Source organism: Dromiciops gliroides, chromosome 2, assembly GCF_019393635.1.
Source record: "Dromiciops gliroides isolate mDroGli1 chromosome 2, mDroGli1.pri, whole genome shotgun sequence".
Taxonomy (NCBI): Eukaryota; Metazoa; Chordata; class Mammalia; order Microbiotheria; family Microbiotheriidae; genus Dromiciops; species Dromiciops gliroides.
The window spans coordinates 426,580,260-426,605,884 of record NC_057862.1 but is presented as its reverse complement, the minus strand read 5'-3'; the positions used below and the strand labels follow the sequence as shown (position 1 = coordinate 426,605,884).

Sequence of the window (25,625 nt, the reverse complement as noted above, 5' to 3'; positions counted from 1 at the left end):
GGGGGAGGGAGAGGGAGAGAGAGGGGAAAGGGGGGGTGGACTTGAAGGGAAAACTTAAGACAGAATCTTAGATTTATTTGTGAACTTTCCTCCTGAAAAGCCCCCATTGCTTGGGGTGTTAAAATTTCATCAAGAAAAAAGTAAACTACCAAAAAGAATATGTGTGGTCGGTGTTTTTCATTGCTCCCTAAAGAGCAGATTAAGTGATCAAATAAGCCTTTTTTCTTTCTTTTTTAAAATTTTTCTTTTCTCACCAGGTGGATTGTGAGACTAGATTCCTGCTGAGACTGTTAATAATAATGGTTCCTTCCTAATACTAGTCTAATAAATGAATCGGATTTATAGATGACTTTGAGGTTACAAAATTAGAAGGTTGATGGTACCTTCAGTAGAAACAAGGATGTTTAGAAAAGGATTAGGTTTAGGTTAGATGATAAAGGGTTCAATTTTGAACTTGTTGAGTTTGACTTTGAAATGCCTTTGGGACACCCAGGTGGAGAGATCTGGCAGATGGTGGGTTATGAGATTGGAACTAAGGGGGAAAATCAATACTAAATATATAGATATAGGGATCATCTGCACAGAGATAATTGAACCCATGAAAAAAGATTAAATCTGAGAAAAGGTGTAGAAAAAGAAGGGAAGGCTCCAGACAGAGCCTTATGGGACACGCACATTTGAATAGCAAGATATAAAATGATGCAGCAGAGGTAATTGAGATTAAAGCAGTCAGGCATATGTGTGGGATAACTAGGATAGAACAAGGAAAGAGTATCTTCAAAAGAAGAAGTGATCAACAGTGTCAAAAGCTGCCTAGAATTTGTATTAGTGATGGTTCCTTTTTTTAACTAGTTTATATGAAAAAGAACTGCATGAATTACATATTCAATATAAGTTAATAAAGTGACATAGTATTCAAAAAAGTGATCTTAAACTGAATCACAAGAAGCATAGAGTCCCATATGAATAAATTGATAGCTCCCTTGCACAGGTCACATCTGGAATATAGTATTCAGTTTTTGTTGCCACTTTTACGGAAGGGCGTTGGCAAGCAAGTCATTTAAGATATGTACAGATATATAATGGCTCAATATCAAGAAACCCCCAAAGCTGATAAAAAAAAAAAAAAAGAATGGAAAGCCTTAGAAGGTGTGGGAAGGGGACATCCCATCACTGGAAGTCTTCAAACTAAAACGAGATGACTGTCAGAGTTGTATAGAGGGTATTCTGTTCAGATACAGGTCGAACTAAATGAACTGTAAGGTCCCTTTGAACAGAGTTTCTGTAGGTTTTGATTGTTGCATTAAAGTTCTCCTCTGGGGCAGCTAGGTGGCGCAGTGGATAGAGCACCAGCCCTGGAATCAGGAGTACCTGAGTTCAAATCCGGCCTCAGACACTTGACACTTGCTAGCTGTGTGACCCTGGGCAAGTCACTTAATTCCAATTGCCTCACTTAAAAAAAAAAATTTAAAAGTTCTCCTCTATACATACACACATAAGCTAGTCTCTTTTTCTTTCTGTATTATTTCCCACATAATGCTTAATTGCAGAGATTTTATCTTTTTCTTTTAACACTTCAAAACTTTTTTATTGCTTTAAACAGTTTAGATTAATAAAGTTACAATACTTTTGAAAGATGAAACTTTCACTTCATGGTCAAGTCAAGGACCAGCATGCTCATGCACAAAGGACTGTCATTTGTAGGAAAAATGCTCCTTACAAGATGGGTAAATACTCATCACTCCCCTTTCTCTGCTTTCCAGTCAGCAAGGAATTTGAGAACCAGACCTCTTTACTGATCTGTATGATACATTCAGGACAGTTAGGTGGTTCAGTGGATAGAGTGTCAAGCCTGGAGTCAGGAAGACTCAGCTTTGTGAATTCAAATCTGGCCTCAAGACACTTGCTAACTGTGTGGCCCTGGACAAGTCATTTAACCTTGTTTGCCTCCATTTCATCATCTGTAAAGTGAGCTGAAGAAGGAAACGTATCTTTGCCAAGAAAACCCCAAATAGGGTCATAAAGAGTCATACATGACTGAAAACAACTCAACAACAACAAGGCTTAGTAAAGTATAGATTCTTGTAGCAAAGGACTTACAGGACAAATGAGACTGAAATCAAAGAGCCACTCTTGGAAGAAGTCACCTTTTGTCTCAGGGGCCTAAGAAGAGCTCTCCCTTTAGATGGTGTATTTATGTTTGCTGAGCCTTGACTTCACAAGTCAGTAAAGTTGGTCAGGAATGGAGTTTTAAAAAACCCCTTGGTACAAACAATTCTAAGACATTTCAAGCTCAGTTTTTAGTTCCTGGAAATATATCATGAAACTTCATAAAATGCTCCTTCCCTCAGAAATCGATTAGAGAGAACACTCAGGCCATGATCTGTAGACAAATGGAGGGGGAAAAGAATAGTAGTACATCAAGTGCTTGTTTTTTAATGAAATAAATTTTTAAAGTTGTACAGTCAGGCTCAAGTTATACAATTCACAAGCATGGTAGAGAGGGGAAGAAGTCATATTTAACCAAGGAGTAGGCTGGACTTGCCACCAGATAGATTCCTTGTAGATGATACTGATGCAGCTACACTGGGAACAGGCACAGATTTCAAGTCCGCCTCTGTGTTTTCACAAACATTACCTTCTCCCTTTGTACCTACAAAGTCTTCAGAATTTGTTTCAGAAGACTTTCTTCTTTGGAACCCAGCTGGTTTAGAATCATCTCTACTAGATTGAACCCCTGCTGACTTAGGTCAAGAAGGTAGATTTTCTTCAGGTGTTCCAAAATATTAGATGCCTTTTTGTTCCCTCATGTTGGTTCTTCTATAGATTCATCAAAGCGCAAAGAATAGTTAAACCCTCCACCCTAGAGGATATAACACTTCAGAGATATTCTTACCATTTGAGTTGATGTGTTTCAAGGTGCTAATGATCATAACAAAGCATGTTTATCCATTGACAGTGTGGGGGACAAATGTCAGACAACCACACCAGCTTTCACTATGACCAGTATTGTCCAATTATGTTAAAAAAACAAAATGAACATGGTTTTCACTGATAATTTGCAGAAGAGAGTCTTGTTCAGTTCAGGTTGTACTTAATGACCTCTGAGGTCTCTTCCAGCTATAAGATTCTTTGAGTACCACAGTCTTTCATTTCTGCAGCCTACTCAAGGAAAGACACAAATAGCATTTTCTACTTAGAATCATAGAATCTCAAGGATGAGAGAGGTTTCATAGCTTAAGTCCAATCCCTACCAGAAATATAAAACTGCTCTAAAATATCCCCTGATATTTTAGATATTTTGTCATTCATTGACAGATGATTCACTGTCTTACAGGGTATCTAGTTATATCATTGGATAGCTCTAAATATTACAAACTTCTTCCTTACATTGAACTAAAATTTGCCTCTCTTTAATTTTAGTTGCTCTTCCCATGAGGCAAAGCATTATATGTCATAATCCAAAAGTTCTTAACCTGGACTGGGGTCCATAAATTTGTTTGTTCAGTATTTTGTTAATTCTATTGCAATATAATTGGTTACCTTTGTAATCCTCCATATTTTATTTTATACTCCATCCTCTCCTCCACTCAGATATCAAAGTAATCTTCTAATGACTATGAGACCCTCCCTTTTCAGTAAACTTCAGTGATTCCCTGTTGCTTCCAGGATCAAATATAAAATCATTTAAAAGCCTTTCATAACTTGGCCCCTTCTTACCTTTCTATTCTTCTCACACCTTATACTTTCCCCATACACTCTATGAACTAGTGACACTGGCTTCTTTGCTGCTTTTCACATAAGACACACCATCTCCATACACCATGCGTTTTTATTGGCTGTCCCTCGAGCATGGGATGCTTCCCCTACTTGTCTCCACCTCCTGGCTTTCCTTGCTTCCTTTAGATATCAGTAAAAATTCCCCTTCTGCAAGATGCCTTTCCAGGCCCCCCCCCCCTTAATACTAGTGCCTTCCTTCTGTAATTCCAGTTTACTCTGTAAATTTGTCTGCACACAGTTGTTTGCATGTTGTCTCATTGAATTATAAGCTTCATGGGCGCCGGAAATGTTTTTACCCTTCTTTGTATCCCCAGTGCTTAGCATAGTGCCTGGAATACAGTAGGTGCTTAAAAATGCTTCTTGCCTTGACTTGACTTAAAAACATTATTCTAAAAAGGGGATCATATGCTTCACCAGACTGGCAGAGGGGTCCTTGACACCAAAAAGCCTTGGTCCAATCTCTCAGATAGTTGAAGACAATTCCCTTCTTCCCTTCCTTAAATTATTATACACCATACATCTAGAGCTGTAAGGAATCTTAGAGATCTTCTCATTCAGTTTCCCACACACCTATTTTTTATAGATGAGACCAAGAGGTAAAGTGTTTGTCTAAGTTCACAGAGGTAGTTAACATATTCCCAGTTACATATCCCTAGTTCCTTCAACCAGTCCTCTACTTCCAACTCTCCACATTGTTCTTCCTAATCCCTGCAACTCCTTTCAATTACCATAATAACTTCCATGTACTTAAGTCTATTTTTATTGTTTCTTCTTTTTAATAGATTCCATAAAGATAATTTATACCTTTTTCATCTTTGTGTCTCCCTTAGTGTATAACATAGGATTTTGCACATTTTGTGTCCTTAGTAAATGTGAACTGAATTCTTTATGGCTATGGGTCCATGATAGAATTGACATGCTGGTATATGTGGGGGGTTTTAACCCTTGTAGTAATGAACACAATTCTGGGCACACTGTCAACACAAACTTCTTGCAGAATTCTAAATGCATTTACTGACTACCACTTTGACTTTATGCAACCATATATAAGTGTCTAGATAGATAGAATTTAATTTCCTTGAGTTCTGGGACTCTCATTTTTGTTGGTGTATCCCTCATGCCTGGCATCATCCCTAGCATATAGTGGATACTTAATAAATGCTTTTTAGCTATATACTGATGTTTAACCATTGTTCAGCTAATGTGTAGCTTGGATATACTTAATAACCCCGTGTCAGGTACTTTAAAAAAATTTTGTTGAAAGAGTGAATAAAATATCCTTAAACAAACCTCTCCAAAGTTACCAATGATCTCTTAACTGCCAAATCTGATAGCCTTCTTACTTCTCAACCTATTTGCTACACTGAGCAGGGGCTGGGAAGTGGAGTTTATTATAAATTTTTTCAGTAAGAAAAAAATTCTGCTTCTTTTCTTCCAATACCAACAACAGTCCCCGCTAGCACCACCTTGAACATAAAAGAAAAACAAAATCCTGTCACCAACCTATATAGTCAAAAAAACAGAAAAGCAAAACAAAACCTTGGATCAGGCCCTCATGCCCTTATATCTGGATACTTGTAATAGCCGACTGGATGCTTTTCCTGCCTCAGATCTCCCCTTATTCCAGTGTGTCTTCAATCTGTTTTCTAGGTCAGCTGTTTTTGCTATAAGACACCTTACATTTTCTTATATTTTTTTCACTTTTGACTTTACTTTTACTATTTTTTTTTGTTCTTTTATGGAATCATTGTCTTTTATTGGTCCATTCTAATTATTAGGGAGTTTGTTGCTTGGAAGAGGTTTTTTACCTCTTGTGCCAAGCTGATAATTCCATTTCTAATTTGTCCTTCCATTGTACTCATTTCTTTTCCAGTTGTTCTTTTTTCCTCTAGTGCTCTCATATCATTGACAAAACCTTTTTTTTCTCTCTTGCTTCCTTTCTTCTGGGAATTCTAGTTGAATTTGTGCCCATGCTATGTTTTTCCTTGAGGATTTACTTGTAAATATTTTGGAGGCATTGTCTTCTGGGTTTGTGTCTTAAATGTTGTTGTTCATTAATTCAGTTGTGTGCAATTCTTTGTGACCCTCTAGACCAACTGTCCAAAGGATTTTCTTGGCAAAAATATTTAAATGGTTTGCCATTTCCTTCTCCAGTTTGTTTATTAATGCAGAAAAGGTTTAAGTTGCTTGCTTAGGGTCACACAACTAGTAAGTGTCTGAGGTCAGATTTGAACTCTAGTTTTTTCCAATTCCAGACCCAGAACTCTATCCACTGTGCCACCCAGCTGCCCTGTCTTAATTATACCTATCACCATAATAGCTTTTTATGGTGGTATTCTTTATTATTTGTTTACCTGTTCTTTTAGCCTACTTTCTGACTTCAGACTTTGTTAGGGCCAGATACTTTGTACTTTTGGAGTGTAGGTCTAGATTAGACTTCTTGCTACTTTTTTTGGGGGGGGGGGTGGCACTTATTCTAGGAGCTCAGGAACAGCTCAGGCTGAGAACCTAAAAGTTTTCAATACTCCCCCCCCTCCCCAAAGGGGTCTGATCACTCCCATAGCTACCACCTTAGTTAAGGTCTTCATTCTCTTTTGCCTAGATTATTACAACAGCCTCCTAACTGATCTTCCTGCCTAAAGTTTCTCCCTACTTCAGTCCATTCTCCACATTGCTAGGCAAAGTTCTTTTATTTTTTTTTTAATTAATAAAGTATTTTATTTTTTTCCCATTAGATGTAAAGATAGTTCTCAACTTTTGTTTATACAGGCTTTCCAATTTCAGATTTTTCTCCCTCCCTCCCCTCCTTCCTCCCTCCCCTCGACAGCAGGTAATCTGATATAGGTTTTTATATATATACACACATATATACATACGTGTATATATATACATACGTATATATACACAATGCATATATATATGCGTACATATATATACACACATACATATGTATACATATGTATATATACACATACATAATAACATTAATCCTATTTCTGCATTAGTCATGTTATAAGAGAAAAAAATCAGAGCAATGATGAAAAACCTCAAAATAGGAAAAAAAAAACAACAGAACCAAAAACAAAAGAAATAGTATGGTTCATTCAGCATCTATACTCCACAGTTCTTTTTTTTTTTTTCTTGGATTTGGAGATCTTCTTCTATCATGAGTTCCCTAGAACTCTTCTGTACCATTGCATTAATGAGAAGAATATAGTCCATCACAGTAGATCAACACTCAATGTTGATGATACTGTGTACAATGTTCTTCTGGTTCTGCTCATCTCATTCATCATCAGTTCACGTAAGACCCTCCAGGTTTCTCTAAACTCCTCCTGCTCATCATTTCTTACAGCACAATAGTATTCCATTGTATTCATATACCACAACTTGTCCAGCCATTCCCCAATTGATGGTCACCCCCTCAACTTCCAATTCCCTGCCACCACGTAAAGAGCAGCTATAAATATTTTTGTACATGTGGGTCCCTTTCCCCTTTCCATGATTCCTTTGGGAAAAAGACCCAAAAGTGGTATTGCTGGGTCAAAGGGTATGCACAGCTTTATCGCCCTTTGGGCATAATTCCAAATTGCTCTCCAGAATGGTTGGATCAGTTCACAGCTCCACCAACAATGCATTAGTGTTCCGTTTTTTTTCCACAGCTTCTCCAACATTTATTATTTTCCTTTTTTGTCATTTTAGCCAATCTGATAGGTGTCAGGTGGTACTTCAGAGTTGTTTTAATTTGCATCTCTCTAATAATTAGAGATTTAGAGCATTTTTTCAAATGGGGATAGCTTTGGTTTCTTCAACAGAAAACTGCCTGTTCATATCCTTTGACCATTTCTCAATTGGGGAATGACTTGGATTCTTATAAATTTGATTTAGTTCCCTATATATTTTAGAGATAAGGCCTTTATCAGAAGTACTGGCCACAAAAATTGTTTCCCAGCTTTCTGCCTCCCTTCTAATTTTGGAGGCATTGCTTCTGTTTGTACAAAAATTTTTTAATTTAATGTAATCAAAATCATCCATTTTGCATTTTATAATATTCTCTATCTCTTGTTTGGTCATAAACTGTTTTCCTTTCCAAAGATCTGAAAGGTAGACTATTCCTTTCTCTCCTAATTTACCTATGGTATCACCTCTTATGTCTAAATCATATATCCATTTTTACCTTATTTTAGTATAAGGTGTAAGATGTTGGTCTATGCCTAATTTCTGCCATACTGTCTTCCAGTTTTCCCAGCAGCTTTTGTCAAATACTGAGTTCCTATTCCAGAAGCTAGAGTCTTTGGGTTTATCAAACACTACATTACTAGTGTCATTTACTACTGCATTTCCTGTGCCTAGCCTATTCCATTGATCTACCACTCTATTTCTTATCTAGTACCAGATAGTTTTGATGACTGCTGCTTTATAGTAAAGCTCCAGGTTTGGTACCGCTAACCCACCTTCCTGTGCATTTTTTTTTTCCATTATTTCCCTCGATATTCTTGATTTTCTGTTTTTCCAGATGAATTTTGTTATTATTTTTTCTAGCTCTATAAAATAATTTTCAGGTAGTCTGATTGGTATGGCACTGAACTAGTAAATTAATCTAGGCGGAATTGTCATTTTTACTATATTAGCTCTGCCTATCCACGAGCAATTGATATCTTTCCAATTATTTAGATCTGATTTGATTTGTGTGAAGAGTGTTTGGTAGTTGTGTTCATAGAGTTCCTGGGTTTGTCTTGGCAAGTAGACTCCCAAGTATTTTATATTATCTACCATTATTTTAAATGGAATTTCTCTTTCTATCTCTTGCTGCTGGACTTCGTTGGTCATGTATAGAAATGCTGATGATTTATGTGGATTTATTTTATATCCTGCTACTTTGCTAAAGTTGTTAATTGTTTCAAGTAATTTTTGAGTTGATTCTCTAGGATTCTCTAAGTATACCATCATATCATCTGCAAAGAGTGATAGTTTTGTTTCCTCCTTGCCTATTCTAATTCTTTTAATTCCTTTTTCTTCTCTGATTGCTAAAGCTAACATTTCTAGTACAATATTAAATAATAGGGGTGATAATGGACATCCCTGTTTCACCCCTGATCTTATTGGGAAGGCCTCTAATTTATCTCCATTGCATATAATGCTTGCTGATGGTTTTAGGTAGATACTGTTTACAAACTGCCCAGGTTAACTGAAGAGGAAATAAAATCCTTAAATAAACCCATATTAGAAAAAGAAATTGAACAAGCCATTAATGAACTCCCTAAGAAAAAATCCCCAGGGCCAGATGGGTTTACAGGTGAATTTTACCAAACATTTAAAGAACAATTAATTCCAGTATTATACAAATTATTTGGAAAAATAGGTGAAGAAGGATTTCTACCAAATTTGTTTTATGACACAAATATGGTGGTGATACCAAAACCAGGCAAAGCAAAAACAGAGAAAGAAAATTATAGACCAATTTCCCTAATGAATATTGATGCTAAAATCTTAAATAAGATATTAGCAAGGAGATTACAGCAAGTGATCACCAGGATAATACACTATGACCAGGTGGGATTTATACCAGGAATGCAGGGCTGGTGGTTCAACATTAGGAAAACTATTAACATAGTCAACCACATCAATAAGAAAACCAACCAAAATCATATGATTATCTCAATAGATGCAGAGAAAGCTTTTGACAAAATACAACACCCATTCCTAATAAAAACACTAGACAGTTTAGGAATAGGTGGAGCTTTCCTTAGAATAATAAACAGTATCTACCTAAAGCCATCAGCAAGTATTATATGCAATGGAAATCTTTTCTTTAAACACAGATCTAACCATGTCACTTCACTACTCAAGAAACTTTAGTGGTTTCCTATTGCTTCTAGAATCAAATACAAATTGTACTACTTAGTTTTTTTTGTTTTTTGTTTTTTGTTTTTTGTGGGGCAATGGGGGTTAAGTGACTTGCCCAGGGTCACACAGCTAGTAAGTGTCAAGTGTCTGAGGCCGGCTTTGAACTCAGGTACTCCTGAATCCAGGGCTGGTGCTTTATCCACTGCGCCACCTAGCTGCCCCGTACTACTTAGTTTTTAAATCCCTTCATAACCTGGCCCAAATTATCTTTCTAGTCTCATTGGACATTACTTCCCCACTCCTAAACTTTTGAAATTCACCCAAACTGGTCTTCTTTATGTGCTTTATGACACGCCATCTCCCATCTCCGTACCTTTGCACTGGCTTCTCCCTCTCATTCTTAGACTCAGAGAATCCCTTTCTTCTTTAAAGGTGATAGCACAAGTACTACCTCACCTACATGAAGCCTTTCCTGATTCCCTTAGATGCTGGTGTCCTCCTTCCCAAACCACCCTGTATTTAACTATTCAGTAAGAATGTACAGAGACAAACAGACTGACTGACTGACTTATATATGCATATTTGTATCTGTATAAATGTGTATGTGTGTGTTGTTGTCTCTCAAAGTAGGGATTGTTTTGTTTAAGTATTTCTATTCCCAGCACCCAACACACTGCCTGTCACATTTTCTTAAAATTCTTAATTGCATTTGTTGCTTTGGTGTATATAAAATCATAAGCTTCTTAAAACATGGGTTTTAAACCTGAAGTCCATGATCTTTTTAAAATATTTTGATAGTTCTATTTCTATGTAATTTTTTCCTCTATGATCACAGAATTTTATTTTATACATTTAAAAATGTTATTCTTAGAAGGAGTCCTTAGGCTTTACCAGACTGTCAAAAAGGGCCAGGACACAGAAAAAGTTTAAACCTTGTAAAGGGTATTGAGTTTGTCAGTATTATCAATGAGTTATCCTAACCTTTGATTCTCTTCTAAGTAACTTTTGCTTTTATAAATCTTCAACTACAGAAATGAATTATGTAATATATGTATTTATTCAGGGACATTTTACATGTAACTCCACTTAGTGTTCTCATAATTAAAAGGGATCTCTGATTTTATCAGCCCAGAGAATAACATAAATCTCACTCACCTCCATATTTAAGTAACTAGTTCTTTGTGAATTACTGTGACCAACAAAAAATAAATCATCTGATAATTAACCTCTTTCCTAGGAAGATCTTTGGATGAAAGCCTACTCTGTTCGGCTCCGGCCATTCACAGGTTATAGGCCGGTTCCGCCCAGTTGGCAATACTTATGGTCATTTTAGCTTGATATAGTTGAGAACCCAGAGTCATCCTCACACCACAAAAAGGCATGGGAAGTAGACATCAGTTGAGAAATTTCACTTTGTAACTTAAACAAAATAGCTAAGACAATACACTTGCTTAGAAGTAATTCAAAAGTATCCCAGCTACTCTAAATGTTTTGAATTTATTTTCCTTTTTATGTTTCTCTTCACTTGACTCTTAAATTTCATTCTTATAAGAATGCCACTTTGGTCACTTCTACCTCAGAGTAATCCTCTCACATAAATACTTCCTGACCCTTGGGTGGGCCTCCCAGAACAGATTTCTTCAGAAGAGAAGTGGCAAAGGCAGGAAAAGGTTGACAGTGAAGTTAGTATTTATGCCTTATCTATACATGATGTGGGATAGTTTTGCCAAACACTGAATAATTTTCCTGTGGGAAACTTGAGCCCTAAAAGGAAATGAACATAGCTAACTAGAGGTCTGCATATCACAAGGGGCTCATATCTATTTTTAGCCTAGCCCTATAATGCCATATTTGGATGGAAATTATGTGATTATCAGGGCACATTTTTTTTCCAATAAATGGCTGTCCTTTCTGAAGATATCAATCTAGATTGCTAACATGTGCCTTACTTTCTTAGTTCAGCATACATAATAGCGCTTATGTAAATATGAATCCTTAAAAACATAGTTTTTAAAATACTTATAAGGTTAAGAAGCAACAGGCATATTTCTGAAACTTGTGTGTATTTGTGGTTCCGGAAGGATTCTTTTTGTATTGAAGATAAAGTTCAGGTCTCCAGTTTCACTACAGTTTGGGGTTCTATAAGGTTTTTTTGCTGTTTGGAGGCAGTTTGGTATTTGGGGGTAGGAAAAAAAAAAGATCTTGGTTGTTTTGTTTTCTCAGTGAGAGGAACGCTATGCTCCAGAAAACTATTTGCAGTTTTATAACAGAAAGAAATAGTATTGAAATAATAATTAGTCTATGAAGAGTGTTCATATCAAGTCGGATGGACAACAGTGTGATATAGTAGAAAGAGCACTAGATTTTAGTCAGAAAATCTGGATTTTGGGGGCAGCTAGGTGGCGCAGTGGATAAAGCACCGGCCCTGGATTCAGGAGTACCTGAGTTCAAATCCAGCTTCAGACACTTGACACTTACTAGGTGTGTGACCCTGGGCAAGTCACTTACCCCTCATTGCCCCGCCAAAAAAAAAAATGTGGATTTTTAATATCACCCTTAATACTTACCTGCCATATGAACACGTGCAAGTAACTTGCCCTCTGACACTCAGTTTCATCTGTAAAATGAGGATAATAATTCTGCTGACTGGTGTTGTTTGTGGAGTAAAAGCTTTATAAACTATGAAGTGCTAAAGAAATAGGAGTTGGCTTCCTTTGTTTAATTTCACAGTGTAGGCTGCCTTCTTTTCCTTTATTATTTTGATTACTATGGGCTAAAATGAGGTAGAAATACTACTTTCTCACAATGGACTATTTCAAGGACGGTTTCATTTTTGTCTTTTTATCCATAGCAATCAGCATGGCACCTGGTGCATGGTATGTACTTCATTCTTATTGATTTTTTATAGTGTCATAGGTTTAGGGATGGAACCGACGTGAGAGGTAGCTCATCTTGGCTAACTAAATCCCTCATTTTCAGATGAAGAAATTCAGCCTTCAGGAAGAATTAAGTGAATTACCTTAGTTCACCAAGGTAACAAGTTGCAGAGACAGGAATCAGGCTCAGGTTGTGTGATTCCAATTTCTACTCTCTCTCTACTCTCCCTCACTGTCCCCCAAGCAATGGTGGTAATACCAGCCATTTATTTATTTGTTTGTTTGTTTATTTTTTAATTTTTTCAATGGGGCAATGGGGTTAAGTGACTTGCCCAGAGTCACACAGCTAATAAGTGTCAAGTGTCTGAGGCCGGATTTGAATTCAGGAACTCCTGAATCCAGGGCCGGTGCTTTATCCACTGCGCCACCTAGCCGCCCCACAGCCATTTATTTTTTTAATTATTTTAAAATATTTTAAAATAGTTTATTGATGCCTTTTGTCTTTACATCACATTCTGTCAAAGGAAAAAAAATCCTTTTCCTCTCTTCTAGATTGAATATTACATTGTAACAGGAAAAAAAAAACAATAAGCAAAAAATATCTACTGCAGCAAACACCTACCAATTCCTTCTTCAAAGTTTTCTGCCTCTCTTCTGGAAGGGGAGAGGGCAGCATGCTTCATCATCTGTTCTCTTAAGACCATCAATAGTTTTTCATTTGATCAGCATTTAGCTTCCTCTTTGTGATGGATTTGTTTACCTTGTCATTGCATATATCTTTATTTTCTTTCTGCTTATTTTACTCTGCATCAGTTCACACAAATATTCCCATATTTCTCTGGATTCCTCATTTTCATTATTTCTTATTTAAGCTTAATAATCCATTACTTTCGTATACCATTGTGGTTTTTGGCTATTCTCCAATTAATGGTCACCTATTTTGTTTCAGGCCCTTTAATAACTCCCTTGCACTAGCACTTTCAGGTTTACAAAGTGCTAATCTCATAAGAGAGTTTCTTGGGGAAGACACTGTCATGACTATTATCTCAGTTATCAGTAAGAGGGGGTATAACTTGGTCATGTTCACACAGTTAGTAAGTGTCCAAACCAGAACTCAAGCACAGGCCACTTAACTCCAAGTCCATTCTCCCTCTACTACACAATATTGTCTACAGTCATTATTTGGATAGAACATGATCTAAATTCATTGTTACCACTGTTAATAAAATGATGCCTTATAGCAGGCCTAAGTACTAGATAGCAATCTATGCAGAGGAGAACTACCCTTCAGCCTCACTGTCCCCAGAGGTTATAAATATGCTGTTAGAGACAGCACTAGATAGTGAAAAGACTACTGGAGTTGGAGGCCAAAGATCTAGGACCAGGGCTCTGATCAGGATTTTCTGTCTGACCTCAGACAAGCCACTTCTCCCCCTCAGCTTTAGTTTCCTTATCTGTAAAATGAGGATAACAGGACTTCAGTCATTCATTAGGTATTTGGTAGTAAATCATCCTTACATGCCAGGTGCTGGAGATAGAAAGACAAAAGAGAAAACAATCCCTGCCCCCAAGGGGTTCAGAGTCTGTGTGTAGTAGGGCTAGACAAAACATATACAAGATAATTGAGGGAAATGGTAAGGCGTTAGTACCTGGAGATGTTAGTAAGGACCTCATATAGAAGTCAGCACTTGAGCTAAGCCTTGAAGGCAATTAAGAATTCTAAAGACAAGGGGCAGCTAGGTGGCACAGTGGATAGAGCATTGGCCCTGGATTCAGGAGGACGTGAGTTCAAATCTGACCTCAGACACTTGACACTTACTAGCTGTGTGACCCTGGGCAAGTCACTTAACCCCAATTGCCTCGCCCCCCCAAAAAATGAATAATTCTAAAGGCAGGTGAGGGGCAGCTAGGTGGCACAGTGCAGAGAGCACTGGGCCTGGAGTCAAGAAGATTCAACTTTCTGAATTCAAATCTGATCTCAGACACTTACTATTTGACCTTTTGCATCAGTTTTCACATCTGAAAAATGACCTAGAGAAGGAAAGGGAAGACCATTCAATGGGGTCACAAAGAGTTGTATACAACCAATATGACTGAACAATAATGAAAGAAAGAGTTGAAGAGGTTATTCATTCTGTACATGGGGACGACCATTGCAAAGATATGTGAGAGGTGGAGTACCTTGTATGAGGAGTAGAAAGGCCAGTATGGCTAGACCACAAAGTATGTGGAAGAAAATAATGTGCAACATGAATAGAATGAGGGTGGTGTAGGGATGGGTTATGAAGGTCATTAACATCCATCTGGCAAAATGAACTTCCAGAAGTACAGGTCTGACCATGTCATCCCTTCCTAGTGAGGATTCACATTCAGGTCTTCCATTAAGATAAAAAGATTGAGCCAAGATGATTGAATAGCAGAAAGAAATCCTCCTCCAATTCCTTTAAACGGATTTGGAAAATATGAGAACAGACCATCATGAAAACCAAGAAAAAAAGTCACAATACTGTAAGTTATTTTTTTCCAGCCCAGGTTATCGTAGTGAGATCGACAGAGGTCTTCAGAGAGTGCTGACAGAGGCTGGCCAGGAGCCCCAGCACAAGACGGGCCTTAACTTGTGTAAAGTACAGGAACATGTACCGAGTGGTAGTTCTGACCCAGTACTAGGTTATAGGTCCAGGGCAGGCTAAGGAGGGGACCTTGCCAAGAAGGGACATTCAAGGGGAAAGAGCAGTTGAATGCCCTAGTGCGTGTACCAAGAAAGGAGGAAGTTCAGAAGTAAGTAGTTACTGTATGGTTTTGACCCTAGAAGGAGAAATGGGTCTCATTTCCAGCCTCTAGTCCATTTTGAAGCCTGCAGACAAATAACCAGTATAGGAATGCCAGACCAAAGGGAAACCTATGGTTCTTTCTATCTGAACCTGCAGAATTTTCCAAATGCCTGATAGTGTCTTGGTCAAGTGTCAGTCTACTTAAAATCCAGACAAGGCAACCCCCATCACCTTGTTGCTCAGACCTAACTTTACAGAGCTCAGGTCAGGGGAGCAGCAATCAGATCACTTTGGAAGGGCTGAAAGCTTTCAGATCCCCAGCTTGAGCCAATTCTGCAATCTTAGAGTAGCATGACACTCAATACAGCAGCATCAAGACCAGTCCAGACACTCCTTCAGAAGTTCACAGAGCCAGGCCCTAACATAAAGTCCAAAGTCAGGAAGTAGCCTGGAAGAATGAACAAAAAGAAAAAAGAATCTCACCATGAAAAGCTCTTGTGGTGATAGGGATGCTCAAGACACAAACTCAGAAGAGAATGACTCCAAACATCTCCAAGCAAAACCTCAGATAAAGACTAAGAATCACATGGGCACAAATTTAGTTAGAATTCCCAGAAGACATGAGCAGGTTTTTTTAATAGTTGCAAAAGTTTTTGTAAATGAAATTAGAATGCTAGAGTAAAAAGTTTGGATAAGAAATGAGAACTAGAGATGAAAGAATTGGAAAAGGAATTATCAACTCAGCACAAAAGGTACAAAACTTTGCCCAAGTAACAAACTCCCTAAAAATTAATATGGACCTATGTGACAATAATAAATATTAAAACAAAATCAAATAAGTTTAAAAAATAACTCATAGCAAAAAACAACTTACCTGAAAAACAGACAGAATCACTGCACTAACCATTCTGGAGAATAATTTGGAACTAAGCCCAGCAGTACCCCAAAGAAATCAAACAAAAGAGGAGTTATTTGTGCAAAAATGTTCATAGCAGCTCTTTTTGTAGTGGCAAAGAATTGGATATTGTGGTATATGATTGTAATGGAATACTATTATGCTGTAAGAAATGACAAACAGGATGGTTTCAGAAAAACCTGGGAAGATATATGTGAACTAATGCAAAGTGAAGTGAAGTGAGCAGAACCAGGAGAACAGGAGAACAGCAATATTGTAAGGATGATCAACCTTGATCAGGACAGTGATCCAAGACAATTCCAAAAGACCCATGAGAGCTGATGAACTCTAAATGCAGATTGAAACATACTTTTTAAACTTAAGTTATTTTTCTTGTTTTATATTTTTGTCTGTTTTCTTTTGCAACATGGCTAATATGGAAATGTGTTTTGAATGACTTCACATGTCTTATCAATATCAAATTACTTGTCTTCTCAAGGAGGGGGAAAAGGTGATAGGAGGGAGAGAATTTGGAACTCAAAAATTATTTAAATGATTCTTAAAAATTTTTACATGTGACTTGGAAATATTTAAAGTAATAAATACAATAATTTTTTAAATTAATTTTAAAAAAAGAATCTCTGGGCTACCTGAAAGCTATGACCAAGAAAAAGCACCTAAACCTCATATTTTAAGAAATAAGAAAACTGCCCAGATCTTTTAGAACCAGAAGGCAAAGTTTAAAAAGGGAAGAATCTACCAATCACCTCCTGAAGGAAACACCCAAATAAAAACTTCCAACATTACAGCCAAAATCCAGAGCTTCCAGATCAAAGAAAAAAATGCTGCAAACAGGCAAGAAAAAGTTAAGTACTGAGGAGCCAGTCAGAATCACCTATGATTTAGCAGCCACCATAGTAAAGGAGTAGAGAGCTTGGAATACAATATTCCAGAAGGCCAAAAGGTAGTTTTACAGCCAAGAGATTAACTTAGCTAGCACAACTGAAAATGGTCCTACAGGGGAGAAATGGATTTTTAATGAAACAGGGGACTTACAAGCACTCCTGATAAAAGGACTTTAGAGCACCACAGAAACTTTGAATTTTAAACCTAGGAGTTAAGAGAAACATAAAAAGGTAACCACAAAATGAACAATGGATGAGGACTCAAAAAGGATAAACTGCTTACATTCTAATATGGGGAGGTGATAATTGTCCCCACTGAACATGAACATCATCATCAGGGATCATAGAGGGAATCTAATTAGAAGTCTGGAAGTGGTTCTATTATATCTTGATGATCTTAAAAGAAGAATGGAAAGGGAGAAGAGAGAGAGAGAGAGAGACCCTGGGGATGTGGGGGTAAGAAGGAGAATGCTAGAGAAAATTATCTCATATAATGTGAGTGCTTAAGTAGAAGTCTTGAGGAAAAGGGATGGGGGGGGGGCATGACTGACACTTGTATCTCACTCTCATCTAAACTGGTCAGAAAAGGGAAAAACACATACACAAAGTCGAGTACAGAAATACATTTCATGAGGAAAGGGAGAGAAGGGGGAATTAGAGGGATAATAGGTTAAGATTTTTAGTCCTAAAACCGACAAACTTGGAGGATACACAAAAATATTTTTAACAGTTCTTTTTGCAGTGTCAAAGAATTGAATGTGATAGAAATCTACTGTTAAAAGAAATGATGAAGAGGAGTGTTTTCAGACAAACCTGGGAAGACTCATATAAAAGAGTGCACTGTGAAATGAGCGGAACTATAACTGTATTTACAACAATATAGTAAAGACAAACGATTTTGAAAGTCTTAGTAACTGATTAGCATAAAGATAATTCCAGAGGACTGCCATTACCTCCTGAGATAGAAGTAAAAGTCTTAGAGTACAGAATGAGAATTTTTTTTTCCCTGAACATTGTCAATTTGGAGTTTGTTTCGCTTGACTATGTTTGTAACAGGTTTTTCTTTCATTCTCAGTTGTGGAGGAGGGGAGGGAGAGAAGGCATATTTTTTCTGACTGAGAAAAATAAAATTTTATTTGAAAAATAAGAAAGGATTCAGTGGTGTCAGTGAGCATCCAAGGATCACTGAACCTTTAGCAAGGCAAGGGCAGATCCAGAGAATTTGGACTTTGTTGACCCACTAGTAACAGGAATGGAAGGATTGTCTGAAGAAGACCCTCTTGGTCAGTGCAAAAGAATTTCTTCTCAGTATATGACTGCAGGGGGGATTGGGGGGGTGGAGAGAGGAAAGTGCTATGGCCTTGGAATGACATATGCCATTCAAATCAGAGACCTAGAACAGTCTCAGGAAATTCTACATATGGAATCCAAACACCTATGTTTAATCCACATTTAAATGTGGATTGTAATAGATGGTTTCTGAGGGCTTTTCTAAGTTTGACATTCTATGATTCTGAACCAAGGGATTAAAAAAAAAAACTCAGTTAAAAATAATCAGATCTTCCTAAATCCAAGTCCAGCACTCACTCTATCCTCTCTACCACCTAATTAAGTTTAATCTAAAGCAAATTCAATGTCATACTTAATTCTTGAGATGAAATGAAGTAGACTCTTGAATGGGACAAATGGATAAAATCCTGTACTTGTAATTAGAAGACTCAGTGTTGAATCTCAGCTCTGCTACCTCTCTTATGGCATCAGGCAACTCAGTTAACCTTGCTCAGCCTCAGTTTTCCTCGACCAGAAATTATAGCATGTACATTGCCTAACTCCCAGAATCACAATATCCAGAATGTAGTACCTAAGCAATCATTTCATCCAACCCATCCCTGAACTTCAGAGATGTCATAAGGAAAGTACTTTACAAACTAAAACTTGCTATAGAAACTATAATTTTAACCTCTTTATAGACCAGGAACTCTGTGTGTGTGTGTGTGTGTGTGTGTGTGTGTGTGTGTGTGTGTGTGTGTGTGTGTGTGTGTGTGAGAGAGAGAGAGAGAGAGAGAGAGAGAGAGAGAGAGAAAGATTGTATTTATAACACTAGGCACTGAAGTAGGGTAAGCCACACAATAGCAGAGTTGACATAGATCTCTTAATAGAACTTAGCAGAATGTGAAATTTCAAAGCTGAAAGAAACTTAAGAACATAGGTTAAAAGGACCCAGCTAGAATAAATGGCAGAGCTGTAGGAAAGAATTTTAGTACATCAAATCTGTAAGAGACCTTAGAGAAAAAACACCCTCAGGTTTCAAATGAGAAAACTAAAGCACAAAGAGAAGCAATGATTTATGCAAAGTCACACAGGTTGTAAGAAGAGTTGAACTAGAACCAGATCTTTTGATTCTAGTCCAGTACTATGTCCACCTACACCATGTTTGTTGCCTTTCTCTTGAAGTTCCTAGCTCCCACCCATTGGCTACTAAGCATAGTACCTTTTTAAATCTTTTTCCATTCTTTTTCTTTATTTTAATGTTCTAGTTTTGTTTCACCTTATTTGTAGGTTTTTCAAAAACTTGGCTCTAAAATCTCTGGGACAAGATGTATCTTTTTTTAGAGAGTAAAATGAAACAAAGAAAACCCTCTTGGTGTTTTAATGCTGTGATATGTGTAGTTCAATATAATTTGGTTTTGTTTTTATTATTATTTGATCACATTGAATGCATGCATATATAGGAATCACAAGAAAAGGGATCTTTGTCATTTTAGCCACAGGCTGTTCCAGGAGCACCATTCTTTCCAAAACTGGTTTATTTCTCATGGCATTCCTCCACTGCCTTTTCTTTGAGTCTTACTTCCTTTTTCTTCCTGCCATTCTTAGCTTTCTGTTTTTCAGCCTGAGTTTATGGAAGGGTGTGTATTCAAAAGGGTTTCCTCCTGTTCCCAGTGCCCTGCTAATGCTGAGAAGTTACCCAGCAGGCCAATTCTCACAGCAAGGGACAAAAATAGCCTGCAAGAAAAAAAGGTTACACAATGTTGGGCTGCAGGGGTTTGTACTAACCAGGCTTCTTTCAAAGCCAGGATTAGGGGAAGAAAAAACATGGCCCTAACATTAGCATTTCCTTAGATTTTTCCCTGCACACACTGTTTACCAGCAGCCTTAACAGATGTGAAGTACAGCACCAGGAAACTAGCAAACCTCTCTGTTCCTTTGGTCACGCACACTAAAGGGACATCAGGAACAGGGCACAGTGAAGATAATTTTCTAGAAATTATCTAAACAATAAGAAAAGAGCATAGTCTTATTTCTTGAGCTGGTGGTTTCTGTTGCCTTTCCTATGCGGACACTTTAGCCAGTTTAATCTTTAAGTTCACTCATAGTTGAAATATTATTACTTATACTCTTAGACTCTAAGTTCCATATGGATGGGGTCTATGTAGAAAGAATATATCATAACATGGAATTTTAGAGGGGAAAGGGACTTTGGAGAATCCCAGCATACCCTAAATAGTATAATTAACTGGAGCCCAGTTGAAAAGACAAATCCTCGACCCAAAGGAGATTACAGACTTTTTGATACATCTCACATTTATAAAACCCGGTTTTAAACAGCCATTTGTTAAGCATCTACAGTGTTCCAGGCCCTGTGCTAGACCCTACCAGAAGTAAAGGTGACTAAACTGTTAAGCCTGTCACTTCGCATCTGGGGAAACATACAATGATAAGTGAATAATAAAGATAATTGTCATTGAGGGAAAGAAGCACTAGTGACCTATGGGGGCCAAGAGGGAAGACAATCAGGAAATATTCATGTAGGAAGTGAAAATTCATGGAAGCCAACCTTAAGAGGAGGTGATGCAGAAAGTGAAAGGAACCAAACTAGGGTGGTGACTATATGAGTAGGTAGAACGTAACAGGTGGGAAGATGTAGAGTTTGATTTGACAATATTTGACAACTGAGTAGATGTGTAAGATGAAAGAAAATGACTCTGAAGTTATAAACCCAGCCTATCAGAAAGGTGGTACCCTTGACCTAGGGAAGTTATTCCAGGCAGACTCTACTACTTTGTTGTTCCCTTATCTTATTCTGCCCTTTCCTCCCCTTTGTACATTTGCTTAGGCCTTGAATGAATATCTCAATGCTGGTTAAAAATCCTTTTTTCCTTTGAGCTTCAGCTTGAAGTGCTACTCTTCTATATAAAGATTTTTGTGATCCTCCATCTACAAGAGATGCCTTTTTTCATCTCTCATGCCTCCTTGTTTGGTTATGCTTTTGCACTTAAAATGATTCTTGAGATCAGAAATTGTCGTTTTTCATCTTTGCACAGTACCTCACACTGTGCCTTGTGTATAGTAAGTGCATTCGTTCAACAAACATATATTTAATAGCTTATAAGTTTAGGGCGTCAATATATTAGAAACTCAGGGCAATACAGAGATAAATAAGATGCAATCCCTACCCTTAAAAAGAAAACAATATAATGGAAGTAGGAAATAAATAGGATCCATATTAGACTATGATAAATGACTACAGGGACTATAAAATGCTATTCAACAGCATACTGAATAAATGAAGAATTATAGTAAGGGATTGGGGGGGGGCTCTTTTACTTCTTGGTCATATGGTAAATGAAAGAATCAAAGACAGCTAGGGGGCAACTAGGTGGCACAGTGGATAAAGCACCAGCCCTGGATTCAGGAGGACCTGAGTTCAAATGCAGCCTCAGACACTTGACATTCACTAGCTGTGTGACTTTGGGCAAGTCACTTAACCCTCATTACCCTGCTTCCCCCCCACCCCCCCAAAAAAAAGACATATTAAATTTCTTAGGGGAAGAATAGCCTGTTAAGTATCATAATTTTCTCCCATCTTGTTGTTCTTGTTTTATTTCCTTGTTTATCAGTTAAAGTTAGTTAAAATTGATTTATCCCATTCATTTGTTTATACCCTGGATGGATAAAGTTTTACCCAGAGTATTAATATTTTATTATGCTTTTTAAATAGCTAAGAGTCTTAAATAAGTGAACTTCTAAAGACCTTTTTCTCCCTGTTCTTTTCAGTTATCTCAGCATTAGTGCCATTTTTATCATCGTGTTAAACTGGTATTATTTCCACTTTACAGATAAGGAGATTGAAAGCTCGACTGGTCAAATGACTTGTCCAAGATCATAAATTAGTAACTAAAAAATCCAGAACTCAAAGCCAGGTCTTTTTGCCTCTAAATCTAGTGTACGTTTTGCTATATCATGCTGCTTTTTTCACCCTCCTGCTTCTAAAATGTATAAATTACCACAGTAATACCAAGAATCATATACAGAGAAAGCATTTGTAAGGTATTCAGAATAACCTTGAAAATAAACCTTGAAAATAAACACTTTTAGAAATTTTTCTCAGTTTGCCTTGCCCACATTCACCAGTTTAGATCATACTGAAAGGAAATCACATGAAATCCCATAGTGTTTTACACTGACCCACCTGTAAATTATATCTGAGCCTACAAGAACATTCCTAAAGAAATCAGTGGAAAGTTGTCACCCTACCTTAACCCTTTATGGTTTACAAGTCATTTTCCTCATAATACTGAGTTATTATTCCTAGTGTCATCTGTGTTTTACAGATGAATACGTTAAGATTAATGCAAAGGGGGCAGCTAGGTGGTGTAGTGGATAAAGTACTGGCCCTGGATTCAGGAGGACCCGAGTTCAAATCCAGGCTCAGACACTTGACACTTACTAGCTGTGTGACCCTGGGCAAGTCACTTAACCCTCATTGCCCTGCAAATACAACAACAACAACAACAAAACAAAACAAAAAAACAAATCTTAAAAGTTGGGGCGGCTAGGTGGCGCAGTGGATAGAGCACCGGCCCTGGAGTCAGGAGTACCTGAGTTCAAATCCGACCTCAGACACTTAACACTTACTAGCTGTGTGACCCTGGGCAAGTCACTTAACCCCAATTGCCTCACTAAAAAAAATTAAAAAAAAAAAAGATTAATGCAAAGTAAATTCATGTTGGAACAGGCTTTTGGGGTGCATTTTGACTACAAGATGAAGTCAAAAGGGGAGATCAGTTTTTGGTCTTTTCATTGCAAAGCAATGAAATGACAAAATATCACATTTCTGAGGTTCAGCAGGCACGTAACATGGATGGATGAACAGACGGACAGACAGACAGGCACACACATATACATATGCTGCATAAAGGAACAAATGTTAAAGCTACTAAGATTCCCAGTAAATCTTATGAAGGGATGGATACTGACAGTTGTTACACTTAGTTAAATCTGGGGTGGGAATGGCTAACTCTCCCAGGAGTTTGACTCCTTTGGCCAAAACAGAAAAATTTCATCTTAATCTTTTTCCGTATCCTGTTTGGCTGAATCCCTCTGGCATTCAGCACTTCAGTTTCCACAGTGGAGCAGATTGCTATCTGCCAGCAGATCTTCATTTTTACCATCTTTGCCTTTAGGACATTCAAGAGTCATCCTTCCCATGTATGAGCCTTGGTATATGGGCCTTGTGCCAGGGGGTCATTTAAACCACTGTGGATCCAATTGCCCAACTTCTCCACCCCCACTCCACTGATCTTGGCAGCCACAAGCAGTAAGGGAGAACAAACCTTTTCTGACATGAATATGCTGACTGTTCACCTCTTCCCTTGAGACATTGAGTTAGGTTAATTCCTATGGGAAATCTGTTTTAGAAAGCTCCTTTTCCCTCACGGAGACCAAAAGGTCACCATTTCTTTTCTTTTTTAGAAACAGCACTTCCTTATTGTGGGGATATGGGACATGGCACAGGATCGGGCAGGAGTGGTGAATGGGTTGATCTATCACAACTTCTGCTGATTCTGGAGCTCTCAGACAGGACACTGGCTGTAAACTATTTGTCATAGTCCTTCACTTAAAGGACTCCACTGCTTCATTCTCATGGAGATGAGACCTGGAACTCTGCCAGTAGAGTGTAAGCTCTGAGGAGTCTTGCTAAGATAGAAAACCATAATGAACCCAGCAGTGACCAGCTGGTCCAGGGACCAGTCTAGCTACATTTGGACATTCTCAAACCCAGAGGACCATAGAGTGATAAATTTTTCAGCCACTGCATCTGTCAAAAACCATCTACCAAATTGTAGAGGGGTTGTGGCGGGAGGACCCAAACTGATGAAAACCCAGTTCCATGAAGCAACCTCAGAGAGATAGTGCCCACAAGTTAGCAGTCTGCAAGCCATGCCATTTGATTGCTTACTAATGAAAACTTTTTCTGCCTTGTATTTCCACAGGAATCTCCCCAGGACAGTGCTATCACTAGGGATATTAACCGTACATTCCCAGCTCATGACTACTTTAAGGACACAGGAGGAGATGGTCAAGATTCCTTATATAAAATATGCAAGGTAAACAGTTCGGTTTTCAGTGGGTTTGAAATCATCAGAAATCCTTCCAGATTGGGACCTCAGCTTCATATTAAATTTTGAGAAATCATGATAGAGGATCTCAGTAATACAAAAGGAAGCCAATCCCTTGCAAATAGTTCTTGATTTTAATCATGAATGTTTAGGTAGCAACAGAGGCAAAGACAAGAGGAATATCTTTTTAAGCCACTTTTAAAATTCAAACAATTATTAGCAAATTGTTGGGTTTTTCCTCTGTGATCTAAATAGCTTGTCTGACCAGAGAATTTCAAGATTCCAGTTGTTCTCTCCACTTCCACATTTAGAAATCTTCATGAATTAGTTTTAAAGAATTTCAAGCAGAAAGAGATCTTAGAAATCATCAAGTCTAACACCTCTTCCGATGAGGAAACTGAAGCTCAGCAAGGTAAAGTGACAGGATGAAAGTGTGACTGGTGAGTGCTTCACATGGTGCACTATACCTAGGCCAGCTGCTGCCATGCTTCACTTCATTCCTGGCTTTCTTGCCCCCCACCTTGCTGTTGCCCTCTCTCCCCACTTACAGTTCTGAAATCATAATCACATCCATACTGCCACTGTTACTAGGAAGGATATGTCCATCAGTTTGTGGTTCCACTGACCCTCCCTGTACTGTTCCAAACCAAAATGCCCTTCCCTAGCCACCACTCCCTTATACATGTTGTCTTCCCCTATTAGAATGTTAGCCCCTTGAGGATAAGAACTGTCTTTGCTTTTGTATTTGTATTCCCCGAATTTAGCACAATGCTAGCTAGCCCCTGGTAAGCCCTAGATAAATGCTTTTTCATTCATTCATTGCTCAAGGTAAGACAGCTACCAATAGCATGGTGGTTATTCAAAGCCCTCTCTCTCGATCAATATCCAGAACTTATTCCAATAGATGATGAATTCTTGAGAAATCTTTTATATCTCAAAAGCTTTATTTTATTGACAGGTTATAGACTCCTTTAAAATGTTCATTGTCCTTCTAGGTGTGTTACTTTACCACCTTCACCCAAGATGTGATAAATCAATCAAAAAACATTTATTAAGTATTTATTATGTGCTAGGCATTGTGCTAAATGCTAGAGATATGAAGAAGAATAAAAACAGTCCCTGCCCTCAAGGAACTTACAGTCTAATGG

At 37.8% G+C, this 25,625-nt stretch overlaps 1 protein-coding gene across 8 annotated transcripts in view; it reads left to right on the top strand.

The window, feature by feature from the left end:
- Positions 1–25,625, top strand: part of RABGAP1 (RAB GTPase activating protein 1) — a 241,947-nt gene that overhangs the window by 168,553 nt on the left and 47,769 nt on the right. For all 8 annotated transcript variants that reach the window (XM_043981839.1, XM_043981838.1, XM_043981843.1 and 5 more), the window contains one exon: positions 24,352–24,465. In XM_043981839.1, coding sequence (XP_043837774.1) covers positions 24,352–24,465 — 114 coding nt within the window. The remainder of the gene's footprint in view (positions 1–24,351; positions 24,466–25,625) is intronic.